The sequence below is a fragment of the Stegodyphus dumicola genome, chromosome X2, assembly GCF_044657685.1.
Source record: "Stegodyphus dumicola isolate Sdum_Otavi_A_Nest chromosome X2, ASM4465768v1".
In the NCBI taxonomy this organism is placed as follows: domain Eukaryota; kingdom Metazoa; phylum Arthropoda; class Arachnida; order Araneae; family Eresidae; genus Stegodyphus; species Stegodyphus dumicola.
The window spans coordinates 169,703,922-169,725,014 of NC_140781.1; the positions used below are offsets into that span (position 1 = coordinate 169,703,922).

The window sequence follows — 21,093 nt, forward strand, 5'->3', positions numbered from 1 at the left end:
TTAAAAAAGATGTTTTAAATGACACAAATATTTATGCTTTGGCACTTTTAAATTTAAAAAAAAATCCAATGTTGTAAATATGAAATCTAACTTTATTCCTAGTCCCTATAGATGCATTTAGGAAAACTATATAGCCACTTTAAAAAGTACAATTGCCACATGGCAAAAGTTGACAAATATATTTTATTTTAAAGCTTGAGATGAAATTCAGGAACCATTTATAAATTGAAGTGCTAATTGTTTGCATTTATATGCAACTAAAAATGAAATATCAGTTAAGAAAAAAGTTTTTGATAGTAATAGATTAAGTAATGAGCATTTATGTGTACATTTATTTGAAAAGTATTGATCAACATTTTTTTTAAGAAAGATCGTATTCACAGAATCTTAAAATTTGTGTTCTAGAAACTGCTTTCAGTTTCCAGTATTAACACATAGCCAACCCACAGTATTATCTGCATAACTGAAAAAAATTCTAATGTTTCCTATGATTGTTATGAAATTTTTTCTGACATGGCAGCTGTAATAAAATTATAAACCAAAGGATGTATACTCGTAAATCACAAATGAATGTCATTGAATGACATTTAAGGAGGAAAAAGGTACTTTTCTGTTAATGGGGTGCTACTTGCCAAATATGTGGCAAATGCGGTGCCTACGTAAATTAAGTCGCAAGCACAGTTTTGTTCTCCCCATGTATACAGTGATCTCTTTTTGTTAAAAAAAAAAGAAAGAAATCGGAGAATTGCATAAATTTGTCATGTATGTAACAATATTAAATGCATATAATATTCTTTTCATGAATATGTATCATTAGAGTTGCTACTACTTAGATTTTGCAGCATTTATGTTTGGTGCCAAGTGGTGACATGTTAACCGAAATGTACCAAAAAAAAAATCAGCCTCGTAGTTCTGATTTATCACCCAACCTCTCAAGCCAAGTCTAAAGTGACATAAATCCGAAATTTTGGAATTTAATATCTTGGCTAGTTTTTATCATATGCGAGTTAAACTTTTTTGTTTTATTTTTATAATGAGTTTAAAATTTTCTAATTGTAACTGTAGAGACCATGTAAAGTATTAGACATTGAAAATTTTAGAAAATTTATATTGAAAATTTTAGAAAATTTATATTAAAAATTTTTTGATTTTGAAACGTGAATGTTTGCATCATTTAAAACTTTTTTTTTTTTTTTTTTTTTAAATTGGAGTGTGTGTTTGCGATCAATGGCTGTGAAAATAAAGACTGTTTAAGGACTTACGGGGAAGCAGTGTTTAACATTTGGTTTTTGTTATTTCAAAGTGTGGTATTTAAATGTACGTACATTATTTTTCCTGTAGAATACTTTTAACTTATCAAGCCCTTATGAGAATGTATTATAAATCTATTTTACTTCTATATGTAAATAAGAACAGGGTAGTCTTTTATCTAAGGCTGTTTTATATTCAGGCCATTGTTGATAACAGACTACTCAGAAGTTGCTGTTTTGCTGAGATTTCAACCAGGATAAAACTTATGATGGATTTTAAGATATTAAAATAGATTTGGCCATTAGTGTGCTAATGTTTATGTTGCAGGGAAATTTTACAAAATGTTGATTTCATGAAAAAAAATATTTTTTTTAAATATATCACATAGATACAAAATGCAACTAGCAACAATTTTAATTTACAATATGCCAAAGCTTTAGCCTCTCATATATTTGTAGCCAGTCTGAAAACTGCCTGCCTTGAAACTTCATTTTAGATGGAATTTTATATTTTTAATTGGAATAAAGTTATGGTTTTAAATATGCTTAAAACAGCTTGTAATTATTGTCTTCCAAACATGTAGAAAACTTGGACAAAAAGATATTGTGCTCTATATAACGCTAGCCATCATGGAATTCAGAGATTAGAGTTATTTGAGAGTGAAGATGCTTATGTAAAGCAAAATCCAACAAAAATCATACCTCTGACAGACTGCTGGAAAGTTACTGCTGCACCACAGAAACATCAACCTAATGTTTTTGAGGTATATATTTTTTATTTATATAATTTTTTTTAATAAAAAGTTTTTTTATTCATTTTAAAGGTTGATAGCTTCTAAATCCTTTACAATTATCTCTTTGAAATACAGTCAAAAGTCTTTAATCCGGAATGATCTATAATCCAGACCTCTCTGCGCATGTGTGTGCATATGCATTTACGCATGCGCATAATACGTTTATGCATGCACGTTTAATGTATAACGGACAGTGTAAGCTAAGCTAAAATTATCTAATTATCTATTTCAGTTAATGTTGCAGATTGCGTTGTTCCTTGATCTTCTAATTGGATCCGGCGTATTATTTTTTGCAGAGCAATTTTATAAAAGTAAGCTTGAACTTTCGATTATGTCAAAAAGAATTTCCGATTCTGGAGCTGCCAAAGGATCTACAAAGTGAAAGCATGTTTCGATGTCCGTCAAACAAAAAGTGGAATTGCTGCAAAAAATGGATAAAGGCATATCCTTTGTTTCTCTAATCATTCCGAAATCTGTTTATCAATTTCGTGCTGCTCTGCCGGGGGGGGGGGGAACGTAGCGGTGCGCAATGAACTGGAAGTTGATCTGTCAGCTGTATCCTTATCTTCAGGGCAGATGTTTTTATTTTATTCGACTTATAATTCCTTACTAAATGTAGTATTTCATCTCGATGTACTCCGTCTTTGATGTGATTTAACTCAAATTCCTTGTCATTATAAATATCACGAATACACATCAAATAGTTTTCTGGTTGCAATTTTCTAATTTCGACTATGCGTAATGTATGCTTTACGCATACGCGCGTTGAAAGAAATGTTTAATAAAGTAAACAAATAAATATTAAGCTTTTTTTTGTAAATTTTGATACCCTTTAGATCATAATTGCTCTTTATTTCATAAATTACGGTTTCATATTTTTAATTTTATAATTTCTGCATGCCGTCTTACCAGATTTAAATTGATGATCTATAATCCATAATCGCCAAAGTCCCGACAAGTCCGGATTAAAGACTTTTGACTGTACTGTATATTCAGTATGTTTGAATGAGTGCCCAGACGGTATAGTGGTTAGGGGAGCCTAACTGTGATACTGAATCCCAGAGAAGCCATGGATGTAAATTGACTGTCCCTTCATAGGCGGTAGTGGTAGCCGCCTATTAGGTACCTCCACAATAAAACGGTCATCACGTCTAGCCTTAAATGTGGCCAGTGTCAGAAAAAAAAAGACAAAGTGCCTGTCTTTCGGGGGGGGGGAGTTTGAATAAGTTAACTTGGACCTTTTCCATTTTAAGGTAATACATGTCTAAGTTTTTTCCAGAAATATGACAAATGTGCCAATTTAATACATCCAGAAAAAAACATACTTTTATCAGGAGTGCATGCACATGAATCTTAATTATTAAAAGAAGTATGCATACATGAAATAAAAAAATAATAAAGATAAATCAGCAATAAATATATACAGATATGTACAGTTCTTGCAGTAGCACCAGATGTCTGAAGTGGAGATAGAAAATACTAAGTCCGTGGTCACGTGAGGGGTTACCCTCCCTGCTGTGGCTTCAATGAATGCTGCTTGATACTGACAGTTTAAGTAGGATGATTGTCATCTGTATTTAGTAAGAATGCAGCAAAACGACGTAGATATTGGTCCTCTGCAAGGATATCGTAATTAAAGGTCTGAAAAATGTTTTAAGTGGCTAAAATCAAAAGCTTTCTGGAAGAAGTTTTCATTGCTCTTATGCAGAAAATCTTTTTAAGTATCGATACGAAGATCGCTGTGTAACACAGAGTTCCTTACATAGTAGGGAGCGTTTGTTGCAATTCTCAAAAATTTATTTTGAACAATTTGAAGTTTGTTAATGTTAGCTAGCAGGTTTGGCCTCAGTCGGTGCAGGTGATGCATACGTGATGATGTGTCTCGCAGCAGTCAGGTGAATAAGTCGCTTCTTATTTAGGTCAAGATTAGAATATTTTCCCAAGATGGGAAGGAGACAGTTTATGACTTTCAGGGCTTGATTCTGGATGTTGTTGATATGTGGAGTCCAAGTGAGCTTATCGTTAATAGTGACGCCGAGGTATTTAGCCTGACGTACTATAGAAACTGTTTTGTTGAACAGTAGCAGGTTATTATTTATAGGGCGGTTTCGCTTTCTTCTTTTGATAAGTAAAAGTTGCGATTTATTAGCATTAATTTTAGTTATCCATTTGCAACACCAGTCTTCGATGTGCAGAGTGAAGTTCTGCAGAATTTTGATTGCATGATTGAAGTTAGCAGATTTCACTGCAATTGCCGTGTGATCTGCATAGCAGGCCAGGATGGAGTTTGAAGAGTTGATTTGGGGAAAATCTGCACCATAGAAGATATACATATCAGGACCTAAAACACTGTGGAATGCCACTTCTGATTTTTCTTTCAGTGGAAAAAGCATCGTTAATGCAGACTTTAAAAGTCCTCTGTGTGATGAAAGAGTAGAGAATGTGGAGGAGTTCAGGTACAAAGTTGAAACTCATAAGCTTGATAATTAGTCCCTCATGCCAGATGTGGTCGAAGGCTTTCGCCACGTCTAACATGAGGATAGCCACATTTAACCTGTTATGCAGAGCCAAGCCTGCGAATTCCATGATACGAACCAATTGCTTCGTAGTAGATAGTTTTCTTCTGAAGCCGAATTGCTTTGGAGGAAGTGCATTAAGGTGGTGTTGAATTCTTGAGAGTATAATTCGTTCAGAAATTTTGCTGAGAACCGGGAGAAGGCTAATTGGCCTGTATCCATCTGTTTTGGTATGATTTTTTCCCGGCTTCAGTATCATGACAATCTTTGCAGTCTTCCATGTGGTAGGAAAGTAGCAGTTTGTCAGTGCTGCGTTAAAAATACTAGTAATTTTGCATATAATGTTGTGTGGGAGTAACTTAATGGATTTGTTCGTTATCCCGTCAATTCCTGGTGCTTTCCAATTATCACTGAGCTGGATTCGAACCATCGATGTGAGGGTCTGTAGATAGTAGCGTAATACCACTGTCCTAGTCCTGGTTGGCTTGAACATTTACTGTAATGGACTTTATACAGTTTTGTCAAATCCTTTTCAATTTATGCTGTTACGTATTTAAATGTGTATAATATTGCACAGGTACCAAACTTTCTTAACCTGTAATTTACAAACTAAACATAATTTTCTAGAACTTTGGTAACCTAATCGTGATACACTGAGTACACACATACAGTCATAAAATATGTATTTGAAACTTAACCATTTTTAGATGTATGTGTGATTGCAATTATCTTATACTTGCATAATGTCATCAGTTCGAAGCTTCAGTTATTATTGATAAATATTTCATGTTTGCATGGATTTTCTAAATTGAATTTTTGTAAATGTGAGGAAATATTCACTCTCGAGGATCAGATAACTGGTTATATAATTTTTTTTTTTGCTTTCTCTGTATTGTGTTTTTAATATACAGAGAAAGTATTCTGTATATTAAAATATATTTTAATATACAGAAAAATATATTATCTGAGGGTTCTTAAAATATTTTAATGGCCATTAAATATCATTGCAGGTGAGGACCAAAAATAGTAGTTATCAATTTTCAGCTGATACTTTTCAAGAAATGTCTGATTGGCTTGCATCTCTTCAAACTGTTGCATTTGGTAAAATTCGTACCAAATCAGTAATGTCTGTTGCACCAATTATTAAAGAAGAAAAACAAGAGGAAAATTTATTGTATAGCTCTATGGATGAACGTAAGTATGATAAGTAGTTTTATGAATGAATTTATGAAGTCTTATAAAATATTGAAATTATAATGTATATATGAACTAGGCATATATAATTTTAAGAAGTTACACTTCCCATCTCTAGAGGAGGGATACAGAGCTTTGGAGAAAAACCTGCCAAATACAAAATGGAAATATGTGTGAAAAATATAACATGTATATTATAGTGAAGCAGTAGGTGCATATTGTGCCATCTGTGATTGTAAGGGCAGAAATGTTCTAAATTCATGTAATACTAGAAGACATTAGATGTGATTCTTGAACATCCGTGCAAGTAATTGGGGGAGGACTCTTATATGTCATTGTTGGCTAATATTTTCGTAAGCGACATGTAGTCCGAGCCAGTGTGGCAGGTGTTCTCACCAGAACTGATATTTTCATTTTTTCTCCATGTTATTTTTCTCTTTTCTTTATGAGTGGAAACTATAAAATAAAAATTCTATACAGCTGATGTACTCATGGATATAATCTGGAAGGAAAGTATGGATAAACCTGTTGGAAAAAGGCAAAAAGATCTTTAGAAATATGTGACAGAAAGGCAACAATTTGGATATTTTTTAAATGAAACTGGTATGTCTTCTGTCAGTATGGAATACACTAATCAAATTAAATGGTAATATTGTATGTTAATGTATGGTCATCTGAGCACAGTGATAATAAGTAATACTGCATTGGATATGATACATAGTGCTCTTTCTATTTCTGTACTGAAATGTATATTGCTTGGCTGTTGTCTTCATTATTTCTGTTTTGTATTGGAAAAGTGTTCCTGTGGGACTCTGCATAACAGGAATTGCGTATGTTAAAAATAATGTATGTGTACTGAGTAGTTAAAGCTTAATGAATACTATTCTAATACTGTGTTACTCTACTTTTCACATGTAAAATGGCTATAGCCCATTGTGGTATGGATTCTGCAAGTTCATGGTAACTGTCTGGAAATATATTGTACTGGATTTGCAGGCAGACAAAGTAGTATTTATGACAGTAGTATTTTATGACATTCCAATATGCTTAGTAGTATTAATATCCATCAAGTTAGCAGGCCAGGACATAATTGCAATCCACAAGTAGTCCATTCCTGGTTTAGAAGACATTGAAAAGATTTAGCTGGTCAGCAATGGAGTTCATATAGTCTACAGCTGTTTAGATGCATCCTACAACAATCACTGGTCCCAACCTTGCTTGTGAGAACTTCCTGCAGTGTGTAACACCTTTGTCCTATTATATCGTGCAATGTGTGACAATCAACTGGTTTTCTGGAGATGGTGTACCCCAACATGGAAATTAGTGTGATGGAAAAAAAAACTGATTTATTTAGCTAGACAACTTTTTCCTGTTGGGGCATGGATGTATTCATAAATCTATGTGTTGCTGATCTAACAGGCATGTGAAAATACACCCAATTAGCTATGCCATTTTTGGAGATGCATGTTTCTGGCTGTCTCAGTCTCTCATATAAGTTGCTTAGATGAAGTCTTTTGTATTACATGCTCATGGACATAACAAAATGATGCCTTAGTATCTTTAGCAGCCATTAAATGACATTTCTGTTTTACCATATGTTATTTACAACATTCTGATAACTGTATTCTCACAGTGTAAGAGAAGGCATAATGTTCTGACTCATCATATACTTCTAAAGTAATGGATCTTAAAAGAATCTAGTATCATTTCAAGATGCCATATGCTCAGAAAATCCCATTTATAAAACTATTAGTCTTAAGATTAACATTAAATAATGCTTCCTTTCAAATACCATCAGTGAAATGCTTTGGACATTTTACTTTTCGTAATCTGATTTCATTTCTTCGTTAGATCTAGAAATTTTCTGTTAATTTTAAAAATGCAGTTTCTAAAAATGTGCTAGCATGGTCTGCCATCCAGGCATATTCGGCTCACATGTTGTGACTCAGATATGTATATCTTCTATGTTATTGATGTATATTCAATATTTCTGCTGGAGTTTAATAATTTAAGAACACTGATATTATTGTCTTGCCTCTTCATAAAATGTTTGATGTTTTGCTCATAAGTATTTTCAAATTTCTTGAAATGGGAGTGATTAAAATGTGAGAACATGTAGTATAAAGCTTGAAATCCAGAATCATCAGAACTTCAGTGTTTCTGCATTTCAGAAACTTCAGGATTTTAGATTATGAATTTAAATTAACAAGCTGTCAATTGGAAATCATAAAATTAAAAATATGAAATAGCTGTTTACGAAATATAAAATTTATGACTTAATAAAAGTTCAATATTTGTTTATTTTATTAAACATTTCATTCAGTGTCAGTTGTTTAAGCTTTTTTTTTTTTATCCTGATACCTATTCAAAGCAGTCTAATAGTCTTTTTGAAACAAGCTAAATTAGGACAAGCAAACGTTGTTTCGTGAAGTTAAGACTCGGAACTCGTCCTGAGGAGTAATCTCTGAAATAGACTTGCTGTCAGTAACTGAAGAGGAATTTGTTAGAGTTGGCAGATCAAAACGTGTGTAGTGCTTGTAGGATCAAAATACAGAAAGACGGTCAACTTATTCCCACTAAACATGTCATACTTACTTTCAAGTCTCCTAACCTGCCTAAAAACATCAAAGCTGGATACCTAAACTGTTCGGTCAGGCCGTATGCCGTATATACCGAATCCAATGCGTTGCTTCCAATGTCAGTGCTTTGGACACCTCTTGTCACGGTAGACTCACGTGTGCTCGATGTTCCATCGTAGGCCGTGCCAGTGAAGGCTGCTCTGCTGCTCCCTTATGTATAAATTGTAAAGGCAAGCACCCAGCTTTTTCAAGATCATGTCCGTAATGGCAGACAGAAAAACAAATTCAAAACATTAAAGTTGCACAAAAAATATCATTTGCAGAAGCCAAAAGACTTGTTCTCTCTAATCAGCCAAGACGTAATAAATCTTATGCATCTGCAACAAAATCATTCAGATCAATATCAACACAAGCCACTATAACCACATAGAAAAAAGAACTAGCAATGACAGAAGATCCTAGAAACCAAAAACCAGGAAAAAACCTGATGTTGAAAGTAGTATGCCGGTGACTGTGACCAAAGGGAAACAGGATGTCCAACAGAACGAACATAGAGATGTTATCAAGGAGAAAAATAAGCAAAAACCCAGGATCATCTGTCAAAGTTCTATTGCAAGTATGAGTTCAGGACGCTCAGACAAAATGGACGTTGAACAAGGGTTATCCCATCCAAAACACCTTTTACCTTGAAAGTAAAAAAAAAAAAAAAGAAAAAGAAAAAAAAACCACCGCCGAAACAAGCATTCATAATGGATACATTTATTTCGTGGAATTGCCGGGGTTTTTGTCAAAACCTGGATAACATCAAGCATTTAATAAACGTGCATCAACCTGCCTGCCTTGCGCTTCAGGAGACCTTGTTAAAACCAAGCAGACATGCTAAGATACGGAGATATACCATAGTAAGAAAGGACAACCCATCTGGGGATCGTGCCTAGTGTGGTCTGGGCTTTATCGCCTCCCACAGTCGCCCATACAATGCTCTTCCTTTGACGACCTCCATTCAAGCTGTGGCAGTTCAGATTAATTTATGCTTTTCAATCTTGGTATGCACTATATATTTACCCCTACATGAGCATGTTGATCAGCGAGAGTTGGACAGAATAATAGAGCAGCACCCAGAAGCTTTTTTGCTTTTAGGTGATTTCAATGCACATAGTACCTTATGGGGAAGTAGGGACACTAATTCAAGGTGTGACAGATCGAACAATTAGTGGAAGATCATTCTGTTTGTCTCCTTAATAATGGAGTATACACCTACTTTCATCAGCCGACTAGAACATTTAATGCAATTGATCTGGGTGTTTTTTTTTTTTTTTTTTTTTTTTTTGTTCTCCATCTCTACTACCTTTTTGCTCTTAGAGGATAATCTCTACGATAGTAACCATTTCCCAGTAATTGTAAATATTACAGGAAAATCAGTGATCTCGAGACAACCACGCTTACTTTACAATAAAAGCTGATTGGGATCTTTTGCATCTTGTGCTGTGCTGACTGAAGAAATGGTTAACAATGTGGACATTAATGCAGCAGTAAAAATGATCTCTGATACTATTATACAAGCAGCTGAACTCTGTATTCTGAAGTCCTCGACAAAGTTCCGTAAACCCTGGTGGAACAGTGATTGTGATGAAACTTCAAGAGAGCAGAAGAAAGCTTGGCGTATCTTTCGCCGATATCCAACCCTGGCAAATCTTCTGGCCTTTATAAAAGTTAAAGTGAATGCAAGAAAAGCGAGACGGCAAAGTCAGAGAAAATCATGGGCAGCTTATATTACCCCCTCAATGTCTAGCAAACAGGTTTGGGAAAGTGTCCGCAAAGCCTCTGGACTATATAATGATTACTCCTTTTTTGTTCCAGAAAAAGATAGAAAGTTGATAAGCACTAGAGAAGAAGTAGCCAATGCTTTAGGTGATACATTTGCTGCTGTGTCTGGCAGTAGCAATTACTCAAAAGAGTTCCTGTCCACAAAGATGTGCTTGGAAAGAATTCAAATCGACTTTTCCCATCCTAATGCAGAATTATAATAAAGATCTCACCAAGTTTTAATTAAGAAGTGTAATACCTCGCAATGATAGGATCTGCCCTTGTCCTGATGGCATAAGTTATTTAATGATAAGGCATCTGCCCTATGAATCTGTAGTGGTTCCTCTCTCTTTATAATGAGATATGGAAGGGAAAAAATTTTTCCAACTGCCTGGTGCAGGGCCTTTGTAATCCCTATAGCAAAACCCGGCAAGGACCTGAAAAATCATTTAAATTATTGCCCCATCGCCCTCACTAGCTGCCTTTGCAAGATCATGGAAAAAATGGTAAATCACTGTCTCGCCTACTATCTGGAGACTAACCATTGCCTATCACCATACCAAAGTGGTTTCCGTAAGGGAAGATCTTCACTTGACAATGCCCTGTTTTTAGAAACCGCAGTACGCAACGCATTTGTGAAAAGAAATCATGTGGTTTCAATCTTCTTTGACATGGAAAATGCATAAGATAGAACTTGGTGGCATGGTACTCTTCATGACCTTTACAGCACTGCGTTGCGAGGTAATTTACTAATCTTCATTCAAAACTTTCTGAAGAACCCCGCACTTTCCAAGTTAAGATTGGTTCGTTGCTGTCTCAAGTATTTGTACAGCAAGACCCCAAGGTCCAGTGCTTAGTGTCACTCTTTTCAGCTTGAAAATTAATTCCATTTTAAGAGAACTTCCTCCCTCAGTGCATGGTTCCGTGTATGTTCATGATTTGATGATCTATTGTCACAGTCAAAATATGAGATACATTGAGAGACAATTACAAATTGCTCTAAACAGAATCATAAAGTGGTCCAACAACAGTGGTTTTAAATTTTCTAGCCAGAAGACCGTCTGTGTACATTTCTGTCATAAAAGAAATCCACGTCCTGATCCAGAGCTGCATCTTAAAAGCTCTTTGATCCGCGTTGAGGCAGAAGCAAAATTCTTAGGAGTTATAGTTGACATAAAGTTCACTTACGTTTCACATACTTTAATCTAAAGAAAAAATGTGCTAAAGCTCTCAGCATACTGAAAGTCCTGGCCAATACTTCATGGGGAGCAGAACGTTGTTCTATGCTCCGCATTTATAGAGCTTTAATCCGTTCCAAACTTGACTATGGCTGTGTTATTATGGATAAGAAAGACCTGTGTTCCTGAAAATGGATCCAGTCCACCACCAAGTGCTACAGATTTTCTGTGGGGCTTTCGAAATATCTCCAGTCCAAAGTTTGTATGTCATCTGTTTTGAACCATCTCTGGAATTCGGACGCAAGCAGTTGTCCATTGATCTTCATTATAAAGTAATGTCACAAGCCGAACATCCTGTCCGACTCATGACATCTGATCAGTACTGGCATATCTACCAAGCATGTCCTTCATGATCTCACCTTTTGATCTTCGCATTCATTCACTCGCTCATTCAAAAATTCAACCTAAAAGATCTGCATCCCCTGCATTAACCTTTCCGTCAGTTTTACTCTGGTTAAAAGGAAGACTACTGTAAATGCAAAGGAAAAATTAAAATGTAATTAGAAGAATAATAAGCACAATGAGGGCAATGTGATTTTCTTGCAATGGAATGATGTGCATTTTTAATGCAAAGTCACTGATCATTCGAATGCAATTAAAAAATAGAACTTTCTGGTTATCCGTGTCTGCTAAGAAAATTTGCCAATTGGCAAAAAGCATTTGTTTGGCTGTTTTTGTGGTTTTTAAGTACTGTTTCATTCATAAATAATATTAAAAACACTTTATAAGGAGAAATTTTATGACCGTCTTCAAACCAGTTATCAATATGGTGGCTAATGCTCTGCTTGCAGGTTTTGACTTTGTATTTTGACAAAATTCTGTCATTTTAAGAAGTTCATAAATTAAAAATTTTTGTATTCTTAGGCAAAGCACCAATGCTTTCTTTCTCATCACCATGTAGCTCTACAGTTCCACTGCATTTTATTTCAGGAAAATGCACTGATCAGCCAAATGATGGTTAAATATAAAGCCTGTAAATCCATATGTATGGTGCCTGCATGTGTGGTTGGTTTGTTGTCATATATACACCAAAAATCTGACAAATCTATCAAATTTTGAAACCAGGGCTGTGGATAATCAAAAATTACCAAGAAAAGAGTGCAGGAAAGGACAACCAATATCATAATTACTTAATTGTTTGTTGTTGAGTCTATATTTCATTGAAGAATGGCTGCTAGAACATCAAAGAGGTTGGACTTCTATTTCCACCTCAGTTCTGAGGGAGAGCAACCCCCGGAGCAGTGGTCTAAGGGTCTTCCACCCCACTCCCCTACCACTATACTACATGAGAGGACTTGCGACTCACCATATCTTAAAAGTGCCCCCATTATGCAAAGACACTGTGCATTTACAAATATCCGTATCTTCTCTGGGATTCAAACCCGTTCCCTTCAGTATGGCAGTTAGAGTAATTAACCACTGTCTCTTCTGGGCAGCATTATAATTAATTAAAAATGATATTAAGAATTTATCTGTATTTTTAAAAAGTTTTATCTGGAAAATAAGTTCACTTATGCAAATTAAATCAACTATAAATAATAGGAAAATAAACATCCTTACAAATGAAGTAAGTTATAGATGACTTTAAGGAATAATAATTTACTAGAGAACTTCTAACAAAAGAACAATTACAGTATCATTGAGTTAAAACGTGTGTAAATTAGTCAATTAGAACTTTTTGTACTTCCCCCGCCCCAAGATTGATGATCTTATTTGTTTGAAGCATTGTCTTATCAGCAGACTGTTGTCTAGCCTTTTCATCAGCAGACCGTTGTCTAGCCTTTTCATGAAATCTAAAAGCTAGCAATGAAGCAAAATTACTTGGAATAGTGTTGGTCACCAGGAAAAATGCTTCACAGTCGAGTTGTTAAAGCCAAAACTAATGTGCATAGAGGGCATGAGTTTTATAGAAATTAGAACAGATAATAAGGCAAAGCTATGGTGAATGGTGTAGCCAATAGGAGAATGTGTGCCAGTTGCTCAATGTTGAGGTGAAGAACTTGTTATTTGTTTTTGTTTATATTACTCTTGTATTTCAATAGGTTTCTAAGTGAAATACGAGATTAATGGTACACTTATTTATTTTTATGACTAAGCAGTTTACTTTCAATTTCAATAGTTTAACAATATTTATAGACTTTGTTTATACGTCAGTTAACTCTCAACTATTATAATACATCATCTGTTATCACTGCTGTTATTCTATGCATTATTCTTTTCCTTTTTAGCATTTTTCAGAAAGATTTCTTTCTTTCTGATGGCTTGGAAAAGTTTTGTTTCATTCTGATGGTTTGGATTAGTCACTTCCTCCTCATCCTGGAATAAACAATCTTTTTTCTGGTAGGGCCTGGTCAGTCAGTTTTTCCAAACTTTGGAAAGCCTAAAATGATTTCAGGGAAGCCTTTTACTCTACTCTATCAATCGGTAGAACCATTGTAATTTGCAGTATTCTGTATTTGTCCAAGTCCCAAGCAGTGAAGTAGCATAGAATTTTTAATTCCATTCTTAGCAATGAGATTTATTGCATCAAAGATAGCAAATTACTTCTAGAAGTCAAAAATTTTCTTCTCTTCCAAGTAATAGTCTGATCAATTTTAAGGGGTGGGGAAATATTATACAGATAAACTGTGTATGGATTATCATGAGTGTATTGAACATTAAAAGAGCTTACAAAATTAAAAATGAAGATTTAATGTTTGGCACAATGAATTCAGGAACTAGTTAAGACTTCAAAACTTTTCATTTATATTCAGATTATTAAATGGAGATAACTGATACCCATCATTTACTATTTTATGTATGAAGTAGACAAGAACAAAATATTTTGAATCAACATATGTGCTATAGATCTTCATTTAATGTTTTCCTTCTTTCTTTATCTCTGTGGGGTTTATTTCTTAATTAATTTCAAGAAATACTAAATATAGTATATTTAATATGGTATTAAATTAGGCTCATGGTATAACATATTATAATAGTTACATGAATGAGTAGTGACTGAAGCTGTAAATACTTTAAGAAAAAAGTTGTTTTACAGGTAAAAATGGAGTTTGAATTAAAAAATTCTAATTTAAATAAAAAAAAATTTAAAAATCATGTTTTTTATGTAACCTGACTAGTAGTTTTTACGTGTTCATCTTATGCATTTTCAGTGAATGGGTAGAAGGCTGGCTTTTGTTTTCAGTGTGTATTTTATCTTAAAGAATTTAATTATTTCTTAGTTTAGTAGCTGCTGTGATTATTTTAGTTGAAGAAAGTATACAATATATGTATATAAATTTTCTGCATTATTGATTTCTTTTACATTGCATTTACAAGTATTCTAGCTTGATTTTGTTGTCATTAAAAATTAAAAACTTAATAAATGAATATTAGTTTCTTTTTTGCTGTAATATATTTTGCTGTTTTGTAACTGATAATTGTTTTCTCTACCATCTAGCTGAAATTTATACTGTGAAGGTTGTACCTACAGATGCTAGTTTACGAAACAATTTGAAAGGAGACTATAAGCTTATAATAACCTCTGTTAATCTCTCTGTTGCTGAGAGCTGTCCACTTGGAAGAATTGGAAAGATAATATTAACTTGGCCATACCGTCATATTCGCAGATATGGTTGCAGTGCTGATAATTTTTCATTTGAAGCTGGAAGAAAATGTGCTTCAGGTGAAGGATTGTTTACTTTCTCATCAGTTGATGGAATACATATATTTCAGAGTGTTGATGCTCATGTATCAGCTTTGAAGTCAACTCAAAGTGAAACTGACATTCCTACTAGTCCAAACTTTAATGATGAGGAATTCAGTTTTTTATCCACAAAAGATCATGATTTAGAGAAGAATGATTCTTCTTTACAGATGACACCTAAGTTTGATCAAAAATATGTAATGCCTGATTGTGAAAATGAAATACATTCTGCAGAAGTGCATAAGACTTTGCCTCCTGTTGCCAAACCACCCCGAAAAAGTAAATCAAGTGCAAATACTAGCAGTCGATCTAATTGTCAGATTGCAATGAACATTAGTGCACAAAATGAATCTAATGTTACTAATTTTTATGAAGAGCTTCATCTAAGGAATAGTCCAAATAATTTGAGTCTTAATTCAGATATTTTAGAGTCTCAAAATTCATCATCCAAATATTTTGACACCGAGTCTGTGTCCTCAGTATCATACGTTTCTTATCCAGAATCTTGCACTCATTTGGAAACTGATTCCTTTTCATCTGCTGCACCATATGAAGATGCTTTATGCCATAGTGCTGATAATTTAGAAGTCAGTGATAGTTGTAGGAAAGGCTCAGGTGTACAGCCTTCTTGCACTATAAATAATTATGAAAACTGTGAACCATTTCATCAAAATGCATTTTCATCGTCTAAGTCATTGAGTGATACTGATCATATTTATGGGAAGTTATTAAATACAAAACGATCTTCATTGAGCAATATGAATGCGTATGGTTCTATAATTATAAAAAATGTTTCTGCGAATAATGATCCGACTAGTCCTGTATATTCTAATGTTCCCTTAAGACAATTAATGCTTGATCACAGCCGTCATGGTACTAGTGAGAATGAACCAGAGCATTTCTTAAAAAATGATGCTGAATATGCCCAGGTTTTTAAGAAGAACTAATTTTAGTATTTTGTTGTTATTTTGCGAGTTAAGATGGACTAGCCTTCTTAGACAGACATGTTGCAGTTCTGTTTCCAGTTAAAGTATTTATATTTCTGTTGTGTAATTATATAATTTAAAATTCACTGTTATTTTATGTTAAAAATATTTATAATTCAGAAAATTTAACATTTTTTAGTTAAAAATAGAATTTTATGATAAGTAAGAATTGAGTTGATTAGTTCATAAATTTAAACATGAACATGTATTTTAAAGTATAACTCCAAAAAGTGTACACTGCACAGTCGCAAAGTTATCTTAATTCTTATTTTATATCTAGGTATTTGTTCTCGGATCACTGGCGTTCTTTCAGTGGGTTTATCTTTGTTATATGGCATACCTGTATGTTGTAATAATTCCTTTAAGATTTTATACTTTTTAAAAGTGTACCTAATGTATTAGTTATATATATATATATGGTATATATAGTCAGACCAATTTAATGAGATTTTATTGCTTTTAATATTTTTATCATAAAGAATGTAAGAATATTTAGTTAAAGTTAATAGTATAATTTTTTTTATTTCATCACTTCATCTTAAAATTTTAGGAAATCAAACTATTAAAAAAGCAATTTAAAGTTATTAAGTTCACCTTTTCAGTATAGAACAGTAGCACATACTATGGCAAGCTTTTCTTCATACTCATTGACTGTTTAAGTTATTAATGGGTATATTTATTGCATTCTTAACTGTGTGTATAAATCTCAGTGTTATGAAACTAAATATACTCTGAGTTCTATTGCAAGATTTATTTGTTAGTGTGTATCCTTCAATTGTTCATAGGCTGTGGCTTATAAGTGAAGTGTTTGTGAGCTATAGCAGAATTTTCTCTAATGTATTTTTGTGTGTACAGGCCCCTGATAGGAGGGTGAGATAATTTGTGCTACCCTTTAGTTGCCACCAGGAGTGTCTCCTGTATCTGTAGGCCAAGAGAATGGTAATATTTGCTAATGAATATAGGCCTTAATAGCATTGAAAGAGTCAATGAAACTTTAGAAACTGGGTCATACAGTGCTCTGCTTAAAAAAATATATTCATTAATAGGTAAACTTTACCTAATCTTGTATTGTTTGTCACCTTTTAATAATTGTTAGTATGTATTTTTAGATGGTAGAAATCTGTGAATAAAAAGGTAGCAAACTCCTCATGAGATAGCTCGCAAAAACCATTCTGTAGCAAAGATACCCAATATGTAGTGTAGCAGTAAAAGTGTGTTATTAAATTAACTGTTGGGTATATTATATAGATAAATATTAGAACGATATATCTGCATTGTTTGTAATCAATGTTTATAGCAGTGGTAAGAGTAATGCTGCAGGGATTGCTAACTTGTCAGATCTTGAATGATTAATGGGCTAATAACATACATAACCTGATTTAAAAATATAAATATTAATTTATATATATTCCTAATATCAAAAATTTGATTTGTGATCTGTCAGTTTGATCTTTCTGTTTTAAATATTCTTTCTACATTGGCTACTAATTAAATTTGTTTCTTTGGTTATCTAAGGCTCCAAATCAGTCTTTGAGTAAAAGAGTAATAATTAAAAAAATAAGTATGGAACAACTGCAAATGTAATTTATATATCACCACACTCTTATATTTTCAAGTATGATATTTTTGCTTTGATATTCTAATAAATTCTGCTGATACAGTACTTTCAGAATGCATGTTTTGTGATGAGAAAGAAATTCAGAATAACATTTTAAAAAGTATGTACAAAAATTTAACTTTGCCATTTAGACTGTTTTCGACTGTGTTCTGTTTTTGACCAAAACAAAGATTTGGAAATTTTTAAAGTTTTAACACATGATGGATTTTTGAGTGCAGTTGAAGATAGTAAAATGTACATTCAAAGCAGAAACCTTACTTGATTAAAAATGTTTTAATTAATTTTTATTGTGTGCATATGCATTTAATGACATTATTCTTATCAGAAATAGGAAAGGTTTAAATGATTTAATTTCTGCAGAATATTTTATTAAAAAGAAAGGTTAGAAATTCCTTCTTCAGCTCTGTTTCCGGGTGCCATATGCATAAGATATTGTATATGTCAATGAGTTCATAGTAATATAGTTACTAAGAGAAATGTGATAAGAGTATTTCACATTATATATATTTTATCGTGCATACATGCATGCTTTTTAATTTTATCAAAATGAAGTATGTTACAGTGATGCAATTTTGAAGTTGGCGTTTTTAGGCTACTGTTGTATTGATTTTGTCATCTAGTAGCCATGTATGCATATTTTCTCAAAAAAATTTAATAGAGTTTGGTATTAGTGTTTTAAAAATAAGCATATTTTTCTAACTTTTATTGCATCATAATTTGTTCTTTGCTTTAATTTTAAAGCTGTTGTCTTGCTGCTGTAGAATTCATAAAAATATGCCAATATGCTGAAGTTAATGTGCACAAAAATTTATTGGCTTTTCATTAACTAATTGCTTCTGAGCTGTGATGTAAACTTTACTTAACATTTCTATTAATCTCATATTTTATATTTGTGCACATTAAACTCCTCTCATATTTTCTAAATAATGCCAACTTTTGCACAATATTTTCTGAGAGAAAAACATCTGAAACTGCATTGAAGTTAAATGTTTGAAATCTTTTTAAAATTTTTTCACCCATAATAACCTCTTACAGCTTCCTCTACAGTGGTCCCTAAAAAGTGTTAATTCTACTGAGATAACTTTAAAAAAGTTGGAATACTCAGTCGAATGAACTGATGTGAGATAACCTAATGCTCTTAAATAAATAAATATTTTTCAGAATACAAAGTAATTTTGATGAGGAGGTTTCCGAAATGTGCCTTTCTTTTTTTGCTTGTAATTAAAATTATGGATTGAGGAAAAATTGAATTTAAAAATAATTTTCAAAGTATTTAAGATTTATATGTTGCTTTTGAGAAAAAATATCTGTAAATAGTGCATTATATCTTGAAACTCTTGGTTGGAACTGTTTAAAAATTAGATGTTATTTATAATAACTGCTTGCTTGAATGACGTGATGGAGAAATTAACATTTAAGATATACTATACTTGGCAGCTCAGATACTTTTGAATAGTCAATAACAAGATTACAAAAAAGGAAAAAATTATTCAGCTATTACTTATTGTCAAAATGCAGAACTAAAATTTATGCTGGTATCCTTGTGTTTCAAATACCATAAAAATATCACAGCATTTTAAAACTTGTGTTCCTTTACATTAATAATGTGATTGATACATATGAAATATGTACAAAATATTTCAATTTATTTCATCATTTGGGTTAAGCCTTACTAAGAAAACATAAATTAAGATAAGCCTTATTATCTTAGCAAATTACTAAATCATAATTTGTTTCCACAGTTTTACTTCCTTTATTTCACTGCTACATTAGATATTATAGCCACTAATGTATTTTTATGTAATCATTTAACTCTAAAATTTTAGATTACCTTGTGGAATTACTTTATTTTCTAAATATGTTTAATCATTAATGAGAGCTTTCTCTGGACAAGTTGCATCTGATTTGTACAGATAGTATTTTTGCCTTGTATGTAAATATGTGCAGATTTTATTCTGTAATATTTTATGAGCAGTATTAATGCTGTATTTTTTAAACCTTTAACAGAGAATTGTTATTGAAGAAATTTTTTCTGCATTCTATATTTTTTTACATGTATGTATTTTCATGTATATCTATGCCTCTATCTGCTGATTCAGTATCCATGATTTCACTAATATTCAGTTCAAAGATGGGAAGGCAATTGCCATAAATTTCATAAGTTTTCAGACCACGCTACTATCTTTACATAATTGGTCCAGGCTAATATAATTAAATACAGGGAACGAAGATGATTGTTATGAAACATTCGGTGTAATAGCAGTTTCTAGGTAGACCCTCAGTCTCTGAGCTTGCATTCCAGCTTGATGATCATAAATTTGTTTTGCCTATAAGTGGTCTAAGAGCTTTTGCCCTAACTTTATTTCTATACACATACTTCTTTTCAAACTTTCTCCACTGTTGCTTTTAATTCACGCTATCGTCATTAGTAATGTGTTGCTCATGCTATTGAAGTTCTTATTCAGTGTTTCAAAGCATGAGACTAGTGATATTTGTGCTTGGAAACTATAGTGTGCTAGGTAGAAAAATGAATGAGTACTTGTTATTTCTACCATTCCTTGAAGCAGTATGCTATGTTTTACAGTACAACATAACATATTATAACTACATTTCTTTTCTCATTTCTCTTTTGCAGATGGAATTAAAATGCCAGAATCTTTTATAAATATGAGCGAGAGTATACATTGTATTTTGCATTACTTTATATAGTATATGTAATGTATTATAGTGTACAGGATACTCTGTTATTACTTTATTTCATGATGAATGTCTTTCTTGCATAATTTATCAATTATTATTCATTATATTTATGCATGTTATAAGAATATGTCATCACTGTTATCTGTGGCTTTGCATACATGCTGTAAGTCTTTGAATGTATACTGCAAATAGGAAATACACACTATATTTTCCTTTACATGTCTTGTATGATGAGGATGGTGAAAGTGTGTTAACAATATATTTAAAGAATAGTTTTTTTTTTTTTTTTCTGGAAAAGTATATATCGATTGTTGCTCAAGATAGCATTCCTATATTTTGTACTGATATTCCATTACTACACTATTTTTTAAAGATGTTTACCTTAAAATATTCTTTTGTATATAATTTAATTTGTCTAGTCGATCTCATGTTTTGTACTTGATATGCAATAGTCTCCTTTTGTATTTGTTATGTTAAATTTTAATAAATAGCAAATATAAAATATTTGTTTTGATGTTACTTAATTAAAAATCTAACTTAAAAATTTCCCTTTTCTGGTTTGGTGCAATTAATATACACCTTCTATCATTTCATTGTTTGGCAAGAGACTTGCTAAATTGGTTTTCCCTAGAAAGCAATAAATACTGAATAAAATTCTGTGTATCTATGCATTTCTCTGTTTGAAAGCATAAGTGATATATATTTTTGAAATGATAAAAGTATGCTT

At 32.5% G+C, this 21,093-nt stretch overlaps 1 protein-coding gene across 3 annotated transcripts in view; it reads left to right on the forward strand.

The window, feature by feature from the left end:
• Nucleotides 1-20,870, forward strand: part of LOC118189827 (uncharacterized) — a 30,150-nt gene extending 9,280 nt beyond the window's left edge. For all 3 annotated transcript variants that reach the window (XM_035360501.2, XM_035360500.2, XM_035360502.2), the window contains exons 3-5: nucleotides 1,835-2,014; nucleotides 5,571-5,754; nucleotides 14,817-20,870. In XM_035360501.2, the coding sequence (XP_035216392.1) occupies nucleotides 1,835-2,014; nucleotides 5,571-5,754; nucleotides 14,817-16,009 (1,557 nt within the window). In that variant the 3' untranslated portion in view covers nucleotides 16,010-20,870. The remainder of the gene's footprint in view (nucleotides 1-1,834; nucleotides 2,015-5,570; nucleotides 5,755-14,816) is intronic.
• The last annotated feature ends 223 nt before the right edge of the window (nucleotides 20,871-21,093 follow it).